The sequence below is a fragment of the Protomyctophum bolini genome (assembly GCF_963924005.1).
Source record: "Protomyctophum bolini genome assembly, chromosome: 19".
Lineage (NCBI taxonomy): Eukaryota > Metazoa > Chordata > Actinopteri > Myctophiformes > Myctophidae > Protomyctophum > Protomyctophum bolini.
In genome coordinates, this window is record NC_137880.1 from 2,480,489 (window position 1) to 2,499,545 (window position 19,057).

The following is a 19,057-nucleotide window of genomic DNA, read 5'->3' on the forward strand; positions in this document are numbered from 1 at the left end:
AACAGCCGTTTACAGCCGTGGTCTTTGTACGTGGTCTATCTCCGACCGAGCCACACTATTAGCACACATCTCTCCATGCCAAAAAAAATCTGCACGCTCCCAGAAGTGACCTAGGCTACTTTTTACAGACGCAACTGTCATATTTACTGTACAAATATTGTTTTTACATCACCACACGATCCCATGGGCAATGCGCCTGGGTGCAGTACCCCCCGCGGCCACAAGATGGGGCAAATATCTCACAACGGGTAAGGGCTAGTATGCTTAAAACACCAAAAGGGGCCCAGAATGTGTTTTAAACATAGTTTTTTTGAGGTAAAGTGAAATAAGCCACGAGTGAGCTTCACCTGCTGGGGCTGCTGTTCTTCGGGGGGTCGACGTGGACAGTAGTGTGAGTGGGGGGACGATGAGGGTGCAGCCTGGGTCAGAAGGCACGGGCGCCGGTTCAATTCCCCCCGCTGGCTCAGCGGCAGGCTGCAACACAGACAGAGCAGTGCTCAATTTTACCACTATAGCATGTCTGAGAGGTTTTTTTTTGAGATTCTGAAGTTTATTATCTTTGCCCATGAAGCTTTATCATCATCCATCACCATTCTATCATCTCTTGACATCTGAAACATTTTCTAAATATGAATTTAAGCACATGCTACTTGTGTCTCATTTGAACTCCAGTCATGCTAGTGAAAAGTGAATGTCATTATTTTGCAGTTTAAAACTCGTTCACTGCCCATCGTCGCCATCTGGTGGCCCGAAAAGGAACTCACAGATTGCCACTTCAACATTATAGAGCGTCTTAGTTTGAAAGCCGATTCACCCGGAAGCTGCGAGTCAGGAAAATATATTATTTCATTCACCGAAAGCATATATATGTTGTAACCGAGGATCATATCGGTTCAAGAAATGAGGCGCAAATCAAGCTTGTTTTGAGCAGTGTTGATTCCGTCGACTAAAACTAACACGAAAAATGTTCGTCGACTACATTTTACCACTGAGAACAACTAAACGGAAACGAAATGAAAACTAAGCTACAATGACTAAAACCAAGACTAACTATACAGTACCAACAATTTCGTCAACAAATAAAAACTAGACTAAACTGTTAGGGAGGGACTAGTGGACGAGAGATCCAGTAATTTTACACTTGGTTGCTTGATTCTTGTAGGCCACTAGGCCTCAAGATCAGGTAGATTATAGTTATAGTCACCAATGTACACAGTTTTTAAATGTACAAATATTTCCACAAAAAAAGTCAACTAGTAAAAATGACTAGATGTGAATGCCCTACTTTGCTTGGAACGATTGGCTGTAGACACAGTCATTTAACTTTGGGGGTGTAACCAAATGGACCAAACATTTTAAAATGCCATTGTGCTTTAAGTAGCGTGTCAAACAATATATATTTTTTGGATTCTGAACCCATTCCAAGCATTTGTTTTGCACGGAAAACACTCCTTGGGCTAAATTTGGCCAGTTGTGATTGATGTTTGATGATTGAATTTGCTTCACACAAAAATAAAAAAGTGAACATCTCATTGCAACAATTGATACTTGTTTAAGAAAGACAGAGAGAGACAGAGCACTGAATCCATCCTACCTGTCTGTGATCCTGTATGTCCTCCTTTTTGCCATTGGTTAATTCTTCAGCCTGCGCGCACGCACACACACGCACACACACACACACACACACACACACACACACACACACACACACACACACACACACACACACACACACACACACACACACACACACACACACACACACACACACACACACACACACAGAAAGTTTGACAACCACTGATACAGTGTTGAACAACACGATGTGAGAACTGGAGCAGCAGCAGTCAAATGAAATGAATGGATTAGCAGTTAAATGAGTAGAACCAAACCATGTCCGCACAATACACACACATGCACATAACACTTACGTGTGCAACGTTAGTAAAGCAACAGAAGGTACAACATTCTAGCCTGGCTAATAAGCCAGACCGAATCAGCCGTTGGCAAAAAAAAAAATTTGCACACGACAGTGTGATTTGATTCTGGGTTATTAGCCAGGCTAACAACATTCACCATGCTAGAAGGTGTGAATGTATGCATATCGTGTTTGCAACATGATACAAAATGTTATAAAATGGTATTAAACCACGTTAGACTCATTGAAAACAAACGTCCCTGCTTGTGGTGACCGACATTGCCCTCCTAATGCGTGGGGGGGTGGGGGGGGCTAATACAATACAGAAAAATAATAATTATAATAATTGGAGAAAGAAAACAGACAGACAGACAGAGTTATCCTGGCATGTAGAGATGCTTGATGCGCGTGTGTTTTGCGAGAGGTTATTCCCGTGACATTTAGTATGTTATGAGCGAGCGGACGCACAGCGGTGGGCAGTCGCTGACCAAGCCATGACCGTGATGCTGCTGACGACGACGATGATGATGATGATGATGATGATGATGAGGAGGAGGAAGAGGATGGAGTAAGCCATGATGCCTTGAGCAGGGAAGACGGCCAGGAAGGAAGGTAGGTATAGGAAGGAAGTAGTGTTGATTTTGACGACAAATTTAGATTTTTGTTTTAGCCACGTTTGTTGTCCTATTGTACGTTTTAGTCAACTAAAACTACAGTTTATTTCCTGTATATTTAGTACAGTAGTAGTAGTATTTATTTAGTAGTTTTAAGTCGACGAAATCAACACTGCAGCGGAAGTATAGGAAAGGGAAGGGGGACGGGCCAGAGAGAGAGGAGCCTCACCAGGCGGTCGTCCCATGACGCATCATGCGTGTGCGAGGACAGTAAAGCCCGGTAGTGCCAGCAGGAGATGGCGGCCAGCACCGAGCTGGCAAAGTCCTCCTCCTCCTCCTCTACCTGTTCGTCGTCGTCGTCGTCGTCCTCGTCGCGCGGCATTGTCAACGCGTCCAACAACAAGGCGTCCTCCTCGGTGTCCTCACTGTCGTCCGCGGGCGCCGGCGGCGGCGGCGGTGTGTCCCCGCCGCGTGGGTCCTCCTCCTCCTCCTCCGTCTGTCCCTCTTCCGTCCTCCGCGTCCCCTCCTCCTCTTCCTCCTCGTTGTCGCTCAGGTGTTCTGGAGAGTCGGGACGGCCTTCGTCGTCGTCGTCCTCGTCAGAGTTATGCGGGACCTTAATGTTGTTGTTGTTGGCCTGGCACTGGTGGTTTTGGGGACCGGAGGAGGAGCAACCCCGCCGTCCCCCATCCCCCCCCGGCAGAGCACCCTCGCTGTCTGCGTGCTGGGGGGGGGGGGGCGTTTTCAGGAGGTAATTTAAACAAATATTTGATATAAAAACACGCAAAAATGAGAATGTGCCCATTTTTTTGGGCATCCATTGTTAGGTATGCCCATTATGATGACCACGGATATGGTCTAAAAGTGTGAAAAACGTATTTTTCATTTCACTACAACTTTTAAAGAAACCGTTAAACTGGTTAATTATGCGTACCGCGTTACGTTTAAAGCGTCATTTTGTTTACCAGGAGAGAGCTGGTTGGCGGGTATCGATATACTTTTAGACCGACATGTTTGTGCCAGCGTGCGTGATTACGTTTATTTCCTGATGCCGCAATGCTCGATAACAAGGCCTGATAAGCCTCGTTATAGAGCATTGATAACACAGCTTATTGAAAACGAGTACTCAATAATCTTGTTATCAGATTTTCGGTTATCGAGCTAGTTAAATGCCTACATTATAAATTGTAAAATTTCTGTCCTGTGTGTGTGTGTGTGTGTCTCATCTCATTTTCAAGGGGGACCAATAAAAGATGAACCATGATACAGTATAGAAGCATACAGTACACCGATACAGATAATGTACAGATACATACATGTTTATATACACAGTCAGGGACAGAGTGCAGAGAGTGTTACAGAGGCAGGGTCTGGAATACCGCAAGAGGGCACTTTTAGACAAAAAATAGCAAATCTACAAGCTCACAACGCGTCGCAGCTTGTAGATCAGCTATTTCCGGGGCGCAACCCCTCAGTCTTTATCTACTGGAGATGCGGTGTACAGTATATACGACATGGATTCCTGAACAAATCCGTTCAACGCCAAAATACTACGTTCAAGTTCAGGAGACATCGGGGGGTAAAAAAAAGCATGCTGCCTTCCCGGGCGTGGCATGGGAAAAGGAGAGACGAGTGACATTTTTGCATTTCTTTCACCATGCAGTGAACGCTGCATTCGTGGTCTGGAGAGGGCAGTTGTTTTATACAGACGGGTGAATAGGGGCAGGGGCTGAAGCCCCCTTTGATGTCTGTGTGCACGTCCCTGTACACAGATGGCTTACTCACCGGTCTTCCACCCACCCCCAACAGCCACTAGGGCATTCACTTCTATAGTCATTTTTTACTAGTTGACTAGTTGCCTAGTTTCCTAGTCGACTAGTTGTTTAACCCATTCTGACCTGAGATCAGATTCATACGAGGTTTCCAGTGGACACACACTGGTCTGGTGAACCCATTCTGACCTGAGATCAGATTATAAAAATGTCAGTCGTTCTTCGATTTTTCAAAAATAGCAGACCTACAAGCTTGTAGCGCGCCACTCGGTGGCGCGCTATGAGCTTGTAGATCTGCTGTTTTTCAATAGCTAAAGCATAACATGATGCTAACACCAAAACGGGTTCCCGGTCAGAATGGGTTAACTACCTATTATGTAAAAGAATATATAACTATAATCTACCTGTTCTTGAGGCCTACACAATCGGGGTATTTTCTTATCAACTAGTACCGACAAGGTCGACTAGTGGATGTACTAGTCTAGTTGCCCTACCAGCCACCACATCACAGTACACCACGCAGTTACCACTTTCACAACGAATACTCATCATGCTGCTTTTACGTATTCATAGAGAGATAGCACATAGCTGGGAGGCGAGCATAACAGATCTACAAGCTCTCTGAGCTATTTGCGGTATACACTGCAGGCACACAGCTACAAATAAGTCTAACGGTCTAAATGTCTAATCCTGACCATGACCCTCAACCTAAATCCTTTCCTAATTGGAAGAGTAACTCTTTTATTCCCTTTTTTAATAACATAAAACAACCATTTCTGTTGGGACTGGAGGACCAAGAAAATTGACCTCACAATTTCACAAAATTGCTCGTGCTCGTGTGTGTGTGTGTGCTCACACACACAAACGCGCACACGCACACACACACACACACAAACACGCACACACACACACACAAACACACACACACACACACACACACACACACACACACACACACACACACACACACACACACACACACACACAAACACGCACACGCACACGCACACTCCTTACCTTCAAGACAACTGCAGAGGAAACAGAAACACACACACACACACACACACACACACACACACACAATGTAGTTTAATATTGAGAACAGACACACCATCAATCCATCATGTGTCAAATCATCTGACAGTACTGTAGTGTTGTGACAGAACACCTGCAAACAACTGGCCAAACACTAACATTTTAATGATAATTATTATTAATGATAATCATTATTAATATATTATTTAAAAAAACATAACAGTATTTTTTTAATGTCCCCTTTAAAACCATTGAAACATGAGTTGTCATGGTGATACCGGTAAACAGGAACTTAAAATAATAACTACAAGCATTAGTTCCGTTGATCCAAACGAGCCGCGACAACATGAATCGATTGATCATTAAAATAAACGCACTCTGAATAAATGCGCGCGACCGACCCACCCATTATGACAGTGGTATTCAATTGGCGGCCCGCGGAGCGCCCCCTTGTGGCCCCTGAAATAATTTTGGAAAAAAAAAAGAAAAACTTTTTTTTTCTTTTTTTTTGGAGAATAATATGAGGGCTAATAAAAATTACAGGTTTGGTGTGTGCGATATTAATTGTGATATTACCATAATGACGGTAATCATTAAAGGACCACTTTTCAACCTATCTTCATATAGCAGGATAATATGTCTATACAGCTCATTACTGTGTGGAAATATACATAAATCTTCGTGTTTGAGCACAAAAAGCATTTTGAGAACCCACAAATTTCAGCGCTGTGTGGCCCCCCCACACACAATCATTCTACAGTTGTGGCCCCCGGCCTAATCTAATTGAATACCCCTGCATTATGACCACAAACAGTGGTGTTCATATGGTTCAGTCGGATACCGGAGAACTCGCCAGTTTTCCAAGTCGCCGAGAAAATTCTTCATCAATGTTTTCATCGTCATGCTAACATGCTGTCTTCATCAGTCAAACTCACAGACGTTATAGTTCATTTCCAAAGTGATCAAATTAATTAATGGTCAGCTAGATGACGATGAAAAGTTGAGTATGTGAATACCAATAATAGTAGGCCTACCATTTCAGGATATTGTTTACTAATTAATTACATTGTTTCGGTACTTTGGTGTTTAAACTTTTAGCAGTCCTACCTCATCTATTGTAAACTCTAAACAACTATCCTCTCTCTCTCTCTCTCTCTCTCTCTCTCTCTCAATTCAATGCAATTGAAATGAAGGTGAAGTAAAACAAAAACGCACTAAAATGCGGCTAAAAGCTGCCGAGTTCTCCGGATACACTGACACGACAACGCATATTCAGGGCGGAGTCACCACCCCCAGGGTAAGTTGTGATTTGCTCTCGTTCACTGCAATGCAATTTGCGGCATTTCCAAAACAATATTGCGCAGAGTAGCGATTATCAAACTTATTTGCCATGACATAGGTTGAAAGATCTGTTGCCCGTGGACAAGGCACGCTACCTCCGCAAGTTAGATATTATCGGCATAGATGTTTGTCCGTATGTGATTAAGGATTGGAAAAAGTTGCATTGGCAGCCATAGAAAATTCTGCCAGGGTAAATGTCCCAGATGTGACGTTTTGGGGCGTTCCTGTCTTGTTTCGTGTCAGTGTATACGGGTTAGTAGGCATGTAACGATTCACTCAACTCACGATACGATTCGTATCACGATACGATTTTTCACGATATTAAAAAATATATTATATTTTAAAGAAAAAATACATTTTTTAAAATTTTATATAATTTATCTTCCCCCCTGAGAGATATATATATATAATCAAACAAATAGTGTTTTATTACCTTTGTTGTTCTTCACCGTCTGTTCGTTTGGTTCTGCAAAAGCAACATTTACGTACATGTCTATTAATTCAACTGTAAATACATTATACATAAGGACAGTAACATCTCTGCATGCCTCACTGGTTTATTTATATATATATATATATATATATATATATATATATATATATATGTATATGGCCAAATTTGACTGAGGGGCTGCCATTGGATTTTTTTGAATTTTCGTTTTGTCATGTGAAAGCTTCAAATTGACAATTCAGTTTGATCCACCAGTTTTGGAGATATGGCTTATAGAGTGATGTCTTGCAAAGAAAGAGCAAGTTCGGAAAACAGGCTTGAAAGGTTCACTTCTGTGGACTCTAACATTACACCTATAGCTACATGTTTAAGCATTTATTTCATATTTAGATGCATGTGAAGAATCTGCCTGTGATAGTCATTTTGGATAAAAACAAAAAAAAAATAGTTTTTCTCCTCTGGTGAAAAGCTGGAGGTTGCGCGATGGCAGGCTCTCAGTCAAATCTGGTCACACATATAAAGTCTATCACCAACTGTGTGGTAAGCTAAATCATTGTGGGTCGTGAGTGAATATCCCTTTATTTCTTTCATTTTTTTTGGTATTAATGATTATTTAAAAATATAAACAAACAAAATCACAAATGTACATAAGTTGAAAACGTATTCAACAATTCAACAATGCTCACAATGCATCGTTGTACAGTAGATCGGCTATTTTCAAATGGCCAAAATGTATAGGGTTGAGGTGGTTAATGTACGTTTAAAATGTTGGCTCCGAGACGTAGTGGAGTAGAAGTAAAAGTACTGGAAATTGGAAATACTCAGGTAGAGTACAAATACCTCAAAATTGTACTTAAGTGCAGTACTTAAGTAAAAGCAATTAGTTACTTTCCACCACTGAATATAAGCCATATTATGTTTGTACCTGACCGCGGGCGTTCTCTCGGCCCCTCGTCTGACGGACAAGAGAGAGTCTTCTTCAGCCGGTCGGGACTGTAGCGATACCTGGTCCGATCTGAGCGCACGGGGGGAAAAAATAAGAAAAAATAAAGAAGAACACATTTTTTTTATAACATTTATTTCATGACATCGATTTTAGCCTATTTAGACCCAAGGACGATTCTACAAAATAATGTCTTCTAAAACATGACCGTTTTCTTGAAAAAAAAACCCCCATGTTTCTATGTCAGTAGCCTGAAACTCACCTATGCTTTTCATGGCATAGGCAGCTCCCGGCAGGATCCGCCGGGAGAATATATGCGCAGCTGCGCGACATGAGACTATTTACTTAGAGCGACAGAGAGAGAGAGGAGCGTGTGTGTGTACATGTGTGCGTGTGTATGACAATTTTACAAAGGTGCAGACAATCGGAAATCAGCAGAGAGTGAGCAATGTTTGCGCTACTCTATGCCGAATTGAAGTGGACTCAGACCCAGACTTTTTTTCTCTCCCTGGAAATAAAAACGTCTGGGTTTCCGAGGCTACTATGTCAGTGGTTCACAAACATTTGCATGTCAAGGACCCCCCAAAAATATATGTATTTGGCCACCGACCCGCCTCTGAAAATATGTTGTTCCAGGGACCCACCAGAAGCAAGGATTAACATAATGCTTGAAACACCAAAATGGGGTTCCCGTTCAGAATGGGTTAGACATCTGGAGCGATCTGAACGCTCAAAACAAAGTTCACAGTTATCCGTTTTTAGAAAAGAAGTAATTTAACAATTCAGCTTCTCTTTTAACGTTTTCACAATTAAAACTAATATGTCATTGCTGATGGGCAATAATAACCTCCATATAAATAGGACAACACAAGGCAATTACATTGAATGCACAGAAATAATAATCTATATGATCACAAGTAAACCAAGAACCTAACATCAGCCTAACATTAGAATATCCAAAAACAAAATCAATCTTCTGTACATTAAAACAAACAGACAAACATACAAAACTATACATACTACAGGTTGCTAGTGTAGCAGAGCGGTTCGGAGGCTCTGCCTGATGGCCTGAAAAGTCTAATATGTCCCCTGGTCCAAAGGGATAAGATATTGGACTTTCACGCGGGAGACCCGAGTTCAAATCCCGGGATAGGTCCACTAGGTCAACAATGACATCTGTCTTATCGAATACTGGACAACTCACCCCGGTGCTTGCCCGTTTTTCCTCCTGGAATTTTCACCAGTGAGGGGGATCACTTTGTAATATGCAATTGGCTGTTTGTATTCTTTTTGGAAAAAATATAAAAAGATACTCCTGTACCCCTTGTATAAACAATTTAGTATTATTCAGTATAATTATGTAAGGTTTTGCACACTCAAATGGTACCTCGTCAGATAATCCCCACATATCCTACAACAACTTCTGTGAACAGACTTTACTGTAGTAGATTTTCATAAATTATATTTGTACTTAGGCTGTCTGCTGTCATGAAACTTTATAGTTAGAGAAATTCAAAGTCCAGCCGTCTGCTGTCCAGCCTCTCCTACCCCTCACTGGGGGAAATTCTGGGAGGAAAACAGAAACGGGGTGAGTTGTCTTGTTACCGTCTTATCTATCTAAATCACGTATCAGCCTGGCAGGCTATGGAAAGTGCTACGGCAAGTGCTGCGGGCTAAAGGTGGAAGTCTGAAGATTACTGTGGCAGATTTGGGAGTGAGTTTGCAGCTCTAACTGCAGGGGAGTTCATTCCACAGTTTTGGGAGGCAGAAGGGAGAAGATGTTCATTCCACAGTTTTGGGAGGCAGAAGGGAGAAGAGTCTGGTGCGTACGTGGGGAACACGTGTTTTAGGGAAGGTTCTGCCAGCCTCCCTGTTTGCTGAGGGAGCGGGAGGGGTTTGTAACCCAGGGTGGGGTGAGGAAGGGTCTAATTCTAATTTGTCGATCAGGCTTTGAAGATATGGGCGTGCCATACCTTTGGTTGCATTGTAGGCCAGCATCAGTGTTTTGTATTCTGTGCGGGCAGTAACTGGGAGCAAATGGAGGGAGCGGAGAAGAAGGGGGGCGGGCACATGTGAAGATTTAGGCTGGTTGAAGATCAAGCGTTCTGGATAATTTGCTTAAAGCTGCTATATTATGTCAACATTTGAATGACAATGGGTAGAACACTCCCAAAAAAATTGTAGTCTCTGTGACACACCTAGGGGCCGCAATCTGCATTCAAAGATGTTCCTAGAAGCTTTGTCATTGGTCGGAAACTAATCAGGAAGCAGACAGGCATATCGACCAATATCATATCATATCAATACTTACACACTGAGTCCATTTCTAAGATGGCCTCCTTTGCCTGAAACAAATCACAAATAGACTGTATTTTAAAAGCGGCAAAATTGATATAGTTTGATTAAAACAAACTTTTTTTTTAATCACCCGGTTATTTCTCAACAACTATTACCGGCACAGCGTATATTATTATCCCTTAATTGGTCTAATATAATGTAACTGGTGTATTATCCACAGGTGTGTAGTGTGTACCCTACTTCTGACAGTGGTGGAAAGTAACAAAGTACATTTACTTAACTACTGTACTTTCCAGTACTTTTACTTATACTCCACTACATCTCAGAGCCACAATTACTTTGCTATACAATCATTTGAAAACTTGAGTTACTGGTTACTTCGGCGATTTTAATTTTGATCAGAAAACATACATTAACCACTTCAACCCTATACATATCGGGCCACTTGAAAATAGCAGATCTACAAGCTCACAATGCGCCGCGTTACATTTTGAACTTGTGCAATGGGACATTCTGCAATATGAGTACTATTACTTTTAGTGCTTTAAGTGCATTTTGATGCCGATACTTTTGTACTTTGACTCAAGTACAATTTTACAAGTACTTTTAGTTCTACATTGCAGTATTGGCACTTTTACTTGAGTAAAACCTTTGAGTACTTTTCCCACCACTGCTTCTGAGGCATAATACCATGTAATTGGTGTATTATTGATAAGTGTACTACACCAGTAAGACGCGCAAACGCGGGAAGCGAACGCTGATTCTGAGGTATAACACCATGTCATTGGTGTATTAGTGATAGGTGTACTACACAGTACCTTCTGAGGTATAATACCATGTCATTGGTGTATTATTGATAAGTGTACTACACACTACACAGTACCTTCTGAGGTATAACACCATGTCATTGGTGTATTAGTGATAGGTGTACTACACAGTACCTTCTGAGGTATAATACCATGTCATTGGTGTATTAGTGATAGGTGTACTACACAGTACCTTCTGAGGTATAATACCATGTCATTGGTGTATTATTGATAAGTGTACTACACACTACACAGTACCTTCTGAGGTATAACACCATGTCATTGGTGTATTAGTGATAGGTGTACTACACAGTACCTTCTGAGGTATAATACCATGTCATTGGTGTATTATTGATAAGTGTACTCTTCTGAGGTATAATACCATGTCATTGGTGTATTAGTGATAGGTGTACTACACACTACACAGTACCTTCTGAGGTATAATACCATGTCATTGGTGTATTCTTGATAGGTGTACTACACACTACACAGTACCTTCTGAGGTATAACACCATGTCATTGGTGTATTATTGATAGGTGTACTACACACTACACAGTACCTTCTGAGGTATGATGGCGTGGTGGTTTTCCAGAATGAGTCGTTTGATGTGATGAGTCCACAGTTTCTTCTCCTCTACGGTTCTCGCCTGAACAGAACGCGCACACACGTACACGTACACACAAACACACACACCATTACACACATTCCGAACACACACATTGGCCTTCATTCTAAAACGTGGTTTGACACACGTGCGAGTGAGCGTGCGTGCGTGCGTGTGTTACCTGTACGGTAGTGGGTTGTTTGGGGTGTTTGTAGTGAGTGACGCTGAAGCACAGAGAATCCTTTGAGCTCTCTATCAGCATCAGAGTGGAACACTGGAACACACACACGCACGCACACACGCACACACACACACACACACACACACACACACACTTTATTTGAAATTAAAAATTACGCAAATTACAATTAATTCTACAGGGAAACTATATACAGTATAACGCTCTATATACTGTTTGAATCAGGATATATTTATACCATATGAACATTTTAGTCTCAACACTGAGAGTTTATAATATTAAATGATTATTATTATATGCATTCGTTTAGCCTTAGTAGTGCTGTTCGACCAACATAAAAGCGCAATGCAATAAAAACAATTTCCAATAGACGTTTCAAAAAGTATTTACGTAAAGACTAGGGCTGTCAAATGATTACACATTTTAATCAGATTAATCACAGCTTCAAAATCAATTTAATCATGATTAACCACCATTCGAACTATGTCCAAAATATGCCATGTTTTCCTGTTTATTGTTGTGGAAATGGAAATATAAATGACAGAAAGCGGATAGACATTAGTTTTGGAATGTTTTTTTAGTTTTCTAATGCATTTAGTATAGCCATATGTGTGTGTGTGTGTGTGTGTGTGTGTGTGTGTGTGTGTGCAGAGGAGGGAGGAAAACTGGACGAGGCGTGCGTGTGTGTGTGTGACTGTGCGGTGTAGCCTAATGGGGCTTTGCTAGGCAGACAAAGTAACACAACAGAGTTACAGAATCAAACCACTTGTCAACCCGTCTACAATACACAAGCTATCTCTCTGGTGTTGTTCAATCATGACTGTGTGCTACACAGTGACATATTTGATATGCTCTGGATGTTCCTGAGCCGCGCGCACGGGGGCATGTTAGGGGGAACACTAACATGCGTTAATTGCGTTAAATATTTTAATTTTTGACAGCCTTAGTAAAGACCTTCAAAGCCTCGAACGAAGCCAACAGCCGAGTTGACAAATCAAATGACTATTGAGGGGTATGCGCCGCGTGACATCATCATCAAACCCCGGAAGTTATGCAGGAATGGCTACCGAGTGGCAAGAAACTACTTTGTGGCCTTCCTTGACGGCCCATACATCCACACAGAAAAGTCCTGTCTGATTGCATTAAACAACAATAAACAATGTTAAGCTCACTTTGCTTACTTACTTGCTTTGCCACTCGATGTGCCGTTCACTTTATTAAGCATGCGCATACCCTCTATAAATACATTGGATTTAAGGGCTGAACGAATAATTAGAAAGGAAAGGAAAAAAAGGTTCGGCCCAAATTTCTTTGTTTATTGTCATGATTTGTTGGTCAAATTTGAGTGGGGGGGGGCTGCCATTGGATTCTTTTGTTGAATTTTCTAAAACTAGACAAAAAGGGGACTAGTGGACAAGAGATCCAGTATGAGTCATTTTACACTTGGTTGTGTGCTGAAAAGAGCCGATCTACAAGCTCAAAACGTGTCGCAGCGTGACACGTTGTGAGCTTGTAGATCGGATAGATAGCAAGAATGAAGACTAGACTAACACCAAAACATTCCAGGTGACTAAAACCAAAATGATAAAACTATCCAAGAGACTTATATGACTAAAACTAAAGTAAAACAAAATCACACCCGTGTGAACTGAGTGGTGCAAAAAAATAAGACAATTCTCATCAACTAGTCAACTAGTACCAACATAGTCGACTAGTGGATTTTACTAGTCGACCAGTTGAATAGTCGACTAGTTGCTTAATTAATGCCCTAATGAGACGCATACCGTTATGTGGGACTTGTAGACGTAGAGGTCTCCGCGGCGCTTGGCGATGAGCAGCATGCGCTCGAACAGGAAGAGGGTGCGCTCGTTTTTGGCGCGGGTCACCTTGAAGGTCCCCTCCAGCACCAGCTCTCCGTAGGTGGTCAGGTCGGCGCCCTTCCAGTTCAGCAGCAGGGACTGCACCTCCTGGTGGCCAAGCACAGCAATCACACCTTTAAAAAGCCCACTCTTTAAGAAGACATGGAAGCACTTTCTCCTATAAACATAATTTTTTGTACCCCACACGTCTCCAGATTTGCCATTGACAGTGAGAGGGGCATTCGGGTCAAATGTCCAAACGCCAATTGACAATGAAGGGAAAATGTACGTCATACGTAAATCAGCAAATCAGCTAACCAATCCTAACCAAACAGACATTCTGATTGGCCAGTATGAGATGATGCGTGATCATGTACGATGCTAAGAGTGCCCCTCACTTCACACGGGTGTGATTTTTTTTAACTTTAGCTGTGGAAAAATAGCAGATCTACAAGCTACCAGCTCGTAGATCTGCTATTTTCGGAAAAAATCTTTAAAATGTGACGCAAATCTTTGAATATATATTATTTCACAGCGAACGTTTTTAAACTCAAATTCTTTGCTTCCCCCCAGAAGCAAAGATTTGAGTTAAAGAATATATATGTTCAAAGATTTGCGCCACATTTTCACGATATTTCAAACAGATCTGCTGTTTCAATAGCTAAAGCATATCATAATGCTTAAAACACCAAAAGGTGTTCCCGTACAGAATGGGTTAACTCCCCCGTCCATGTCAAACTGGCCCTCTGTTTTTATAACCCCGTCTTAAGTATTCTTCTTTTCTTTTTTTGTTCCATTCCCAAGCTTTTAAGTTATCTTAAAGTTTCTTTAAGTTTTACTTGCATGAGTTTTATTTGTGTTGCTTGAGTCCATATATTTGTGTTTCTTAATTCTTCTTTGTGTGTATGTGTGTGTGTGTGTGTGTGTGTGTGTGTGTGTGTGTGTGTGTGTGTGTGTGTGTGTGCGTTTAATGTTAGTCTAGTTTTAGTTAAATAAACATCATACGATTTTAGCCGACTAAATCTACAGTTGATTTAGTCGACCAACATGTATTTTGGCGGGCCTTTATGCCGTCGGAATGGCTGATTTTACACTTGCTGACAACGCGTCGCGCTGCGTCGCCTTGTGAGCTTGTAGATCGGCTATTTTCAAGTGTCAAATGACTTATACTGGATCTCTTGTCCGCTAGTCCCTTCCTAACATTTTTAGTGTAGTTTTTAATTATCTTTTGACGAAATTGTCAATACATTTAGTCTAACTTTTAGTCATCGTGGCTTAGTTTTCATTTAGTTTCCATTTAGTTTTCGTCAGTGAAAAAAGGTAGTCGACGAACATTTTTCATCTTAGTTTTAGTGTGCGTGTGTGTCCGTGTGTGTGTGTACCTGCAGTCTAACAGAGTGCTCGTGCTTCCTCTTCATGTCGTTGATGTACCAGGCCACACCCGTCATGGTGTGCGTGTGTGTGTGTACGTGCGTGTCCGTGTGCGTGTGTACCTGCAGTCTAACAGAGTGCTCGTGCTTCCTCTTCATGTCGTTGATGTACCAGGCCACACCCGTCATGGTGTGCGTGTGTGCGTGTGCGTGTGTGTGTGCGTGTGCGTGTGTACCTGCAGTCTAACAGAGTGCTCGTGCTTCCTCTTCATGTCGTTGATGTACCAGGCCACACCCGTCATGGTGTGCGTGTGTGCGTGTGCGTGTGTACCTGCAGTCTAACAGAGTGCTCATGCTTCCTCTTCATGTCGTTGATGTACCAGGCCACACCCGTCATGGTGTAGATGGCCTCCTGCACCACCTCGTAGCCCTCCTCCTCCTCCGGGTCAAAGTGCTTCGCTATCTCCTGCACACACGCACACACACACACAGTCACACACAGTCACACACAGTCACACACACACACGCGCGCGCACACGCGCACGCAGCCGCGCACACACACAGTGATTGCGATAAAGATGAATTAACCCATGCAGGACGTACGGGAACCTCTTTTTGGTGTTTTTTAAGCATTATTATACATGTTATACTTTAGCTATGGAAAAATAGCAGATCTACAAGCTCGTAGCTTGTAGATCTGCGACAAAATAGGACAGATAATTCTGGGGCTCCTTGACATGGAAAAAGGTTGAGCACCACTGACATAGAAACATGGGTTTTTCAGAAAACCGTTAGGATTTTCTAGAATCTAGTGTCAGGTCTGAATGGGTAAAAAAAACAAAACAACTAATAAAACACCTTCCATCAGCTGTTTACACCTATACTGGCTCTTTTTTCAGCTTCTTCCTCTGTACCCGTTTCACGAAAGCAGAATTAAATAATCCAGGTTTGATCAAAAAGCCTGCCTTCCGTACAGCCTGGTATTATTCTGTCCCACTATAACGCCAAGCCGAGGCTGAAGAAGGGGCACATTTTGTCGAGCCAGGATCATAAAAGCCTGGCTGAATTCTTCCAGAAGACCATGAGCTCCATCGTAGATTCCTTCCTTGACTGTAGCTATATAATCAAAGAACCAAAAAGACCAGAGTGGCATTCTCGCGTCCCGTCCCACTTCATTCAGGATGCATGGCTGCCCCCAAATCGATAGGTTTCGTGAAACAGGCCCCCTGCGTGACTATAGTCTAAGATTTAGACTCTCATAGATGTATTTTATCCGGTTTTGAAATGTTTTCAATCTATAGGAGAGTCTACAGTATGCCCGTGGACGTTGCAGGGACACCAGCAGAGCTGTTTCACCAGATGTATACTCTCTTCACTACGTCCGACAGAAACCACAGTTCAATTAGACGTTCAAATACCTGCAGTATTGTAAGTAATGGTATAATTTAACCCATTTTGGACTGAGGTCGATAAAAAAAAGGCTTCTAAATAAATAAATAAAATCTGAAAAACCTATATTTCTATGTCAGTGCAGGTGCTCAACCTCTTCCATGTCAAGGACCCCCAGAATGATCTCTATTGGGCCACGGACCCCCAGCTCAAAATATGTAGTTCCAGGGACACCCCCCCCCCCCCCGCCCCACCCCCCACCAGAAGCAAATATTTTAGTTAAAATGTGTTCGCTCTGAAATATATATTCAATGATTGTATATACAATTACAATTTATGAATTTAGCAGACGCTCTTAATCCAGAGCGATTTACATTAAGCAAGAACAAAAAGCATGGCAATGCATCACATACATGGAAAGGTAGTTATCATGAATCACACATATAAGCTAAGAACGTAACAGTGGAATATACTTTATGGTGCTTTTATGTCTACATACAATGCTATAAGTCTACATTCAAATGCTATCTAAGTTGCATGAGAGTGCATTGGGGCCTTTGCATACGCCCGTAAGGTCGTCGGGCCGGGGTATATAGGGCAAGTGCTATAGAGCGCCGCAGTCCCCGCCCCCTTTCAGAAAAGCGAGTGGCCCAGGAAGTGGAAGCCCCATGCATTCTCCCATCGGCACTTTTAATATAATTTATTTAAAGACGGTTACGCCGCGGACAAAGCCAATTCGGATCGTGACGAATCATGACAATGAACACAATCTTTTGGGCCGATCAAATCATTAGAAAGAAGAAAAGAAAGTCAGGAGACAACACTATTTGTTTTGTTTTTCGTCTTATAAATTATTTGATCGGCCCAAAAGATTGTGTTCATTGTCATGATTCATCACGATCCGAATTGGCTTTGTCCGCGGCGTAACCGTCTTTAAATAAATTATATTAAAAGTGCTCGCTTTTCTGAAAGGGGGCGGGGACTGCGGCGCTCTATAGGGCAAGTGCTACGGGCCATGATGGAGTCTGAAGAGGTGGGGTTTTCAGACTATACGGCGGAAGACATTATTTACCTGCAGCAGTAGGTGGTACTTGAGGATCCTCTGGACGGGTTTCAGGAGGTAGGATCCCAGAGGGAGAGAGCGCTTCAGGGTGGCCTGGCGCTCCCGGAAGAACTTGGCCAGAGACTTGTTCCTCATGCACTCTGTCAGGGCAGCCACGGAACTACACAGGGGGCAGGGAGGTGGGGGTGGTGCATGGGCGGACGGACAGACAGACAGACAGACAATTTACAATTTAGGCATTTAGCAGACTTAAAGGAGAATTCCATGCTAGAATGCTTTCTTATCTTTCTGACCTTTCTTTGTAGTTGTTACGTCCCCACCAAAGAGGTCCAGGTGTTTTTTTTGTGCAAAAACTCCTTATTGGCTATTTTCCCTACCATAAGCCCTCAATGAATTGCATTGCATTGAATGGGAATTTAATGGGGCTATGGGGTGTTATGCTAGTTCGCTTATTTCTATCGAAAGAAGTAGTAAAGTGTGCCGCTTGGGATATTATTTACATTATGAAGAGAGGATATATACAAAGAAATTATAATTTTGAGCGATGGAAATAAGCGAATTAGCACAACACCCCATAGCCCCATTCAATTCCCATTAAATTCAATGCAATTCATTTAGGGCTTATGGTAGGGGAAACAGCCAATAAGGAGCTTTTGCACAAAATAACACCTGGACCTCTTTGGTGGGGACGTAACGACTACAAAGAAAGGTAAGAAAGCCTTTTAGTATGGAATTCTCCTTTAATAGAGCGCCGAAGTCCTGACGTCACTCGCTCATACCCTGGTTCTGCCCATGGTTCACGGAAGTGATTTCTCTATGGAGAATAACATGGGGTGATCTTAATATCGTTTCATATACAAACATTGTGGTCCAAAAATAAACAAGCTGTCTCTGCGTTATTGTCAGGGAGGTGTCTCTGTATCGTTTGCGACTGTCAGTCACTCATATACCGGTAGTCTGTTTCTAGCGAAAATTTAAAACTAATTCAGCAGCAGCAGTAACATTAGCGTTTTCTCTCAGTCAGTTGATTCTTCATATCCATATGAGTGAAACGGCCGGCATGACATGTTTATTTTTCAAACACAGTTCTTATATGAGGCGATCTAAAATGTGTAACGCTTGGATTTGCGCCCTCTACCGATATTGACGTCAGACTTCCGGTGCTCTATCCAGAGAGACTTACAGTAAGCAAGAACAAGACAAGGTAAAACACATCATATACATAGAAATAGTCATCAAGGATCATAACGTAAGCTACAGTAAGAACCTAACATCCATCTAACTATGATCATACACTATAATGCTATGTTGTCTACATAAAAAAATGCTATCTGAATTGCATCAGTTTAGCCTTTGCATATGCCATGCATCGAGGCTAGTGCAAGCACTACGGTCTA

The 19,057-nt window shown here is 42.2% G+C and overlaps 1 protein-coding gene across 1 annotated transcript in view; it reads right to left on the reverse strand.

Annotated features, from left to right (window-relative positions):
- Window positions 1–19,057, reverse strand: part of LOC308334483 (pleckstrin homology domain-containing family G member 3-like) — a 93,825-nt gene that overhangs the window by 14,418 nt on the left and 60,350 nt on the right. The window contains exons 8-19 of the mRNA XM_080791269.1: window positions 17,670–17,820; window positions 15,540–15,674; window positions 13,764–13,946; window positions 11,962–12,054; window positions 11,736–11,822; window positions 10,383–10,416; window positions 10,045–10,098; window positions 8,054–8,143; window positions 7,111–7,143; window positions 5,319–5,329; window positions 1,595–1,645; window positions 348–474 (exon numbers count right to left, since the gene is read on the reverse strand). Coding sequence (XP_080647395.1) covers window positions 348–474; window positions 1,595–1,645; window positions 5,319–5,329; window positions 7,111–7,143; window positions 8,054–8,143; window positions 10,045–10,098; window positions 10,383–10,416; window positions 11,736–11,822; window positions 11,962–12,054; window positions 13,764–13,946; window positions 15,540–15,674; window positions 17,670–17,820 — 1,049 coding nt within the window. The remainder of the gene's footprint in view (window positions 1–347; window positions 475–1,594; window positions 1,646–5,318; window positions 5,330–7,110; window positions 7,144–8,053; window positions 8,144–10,044; window positions 10,099–10,382; window positions 10,417–11,735; window positions 11,823–11,961; window positions 12,055–13,763; window positions 13,947–15,539; window positions 15,675–17,669; window positions 17,821–19,057) is intronic.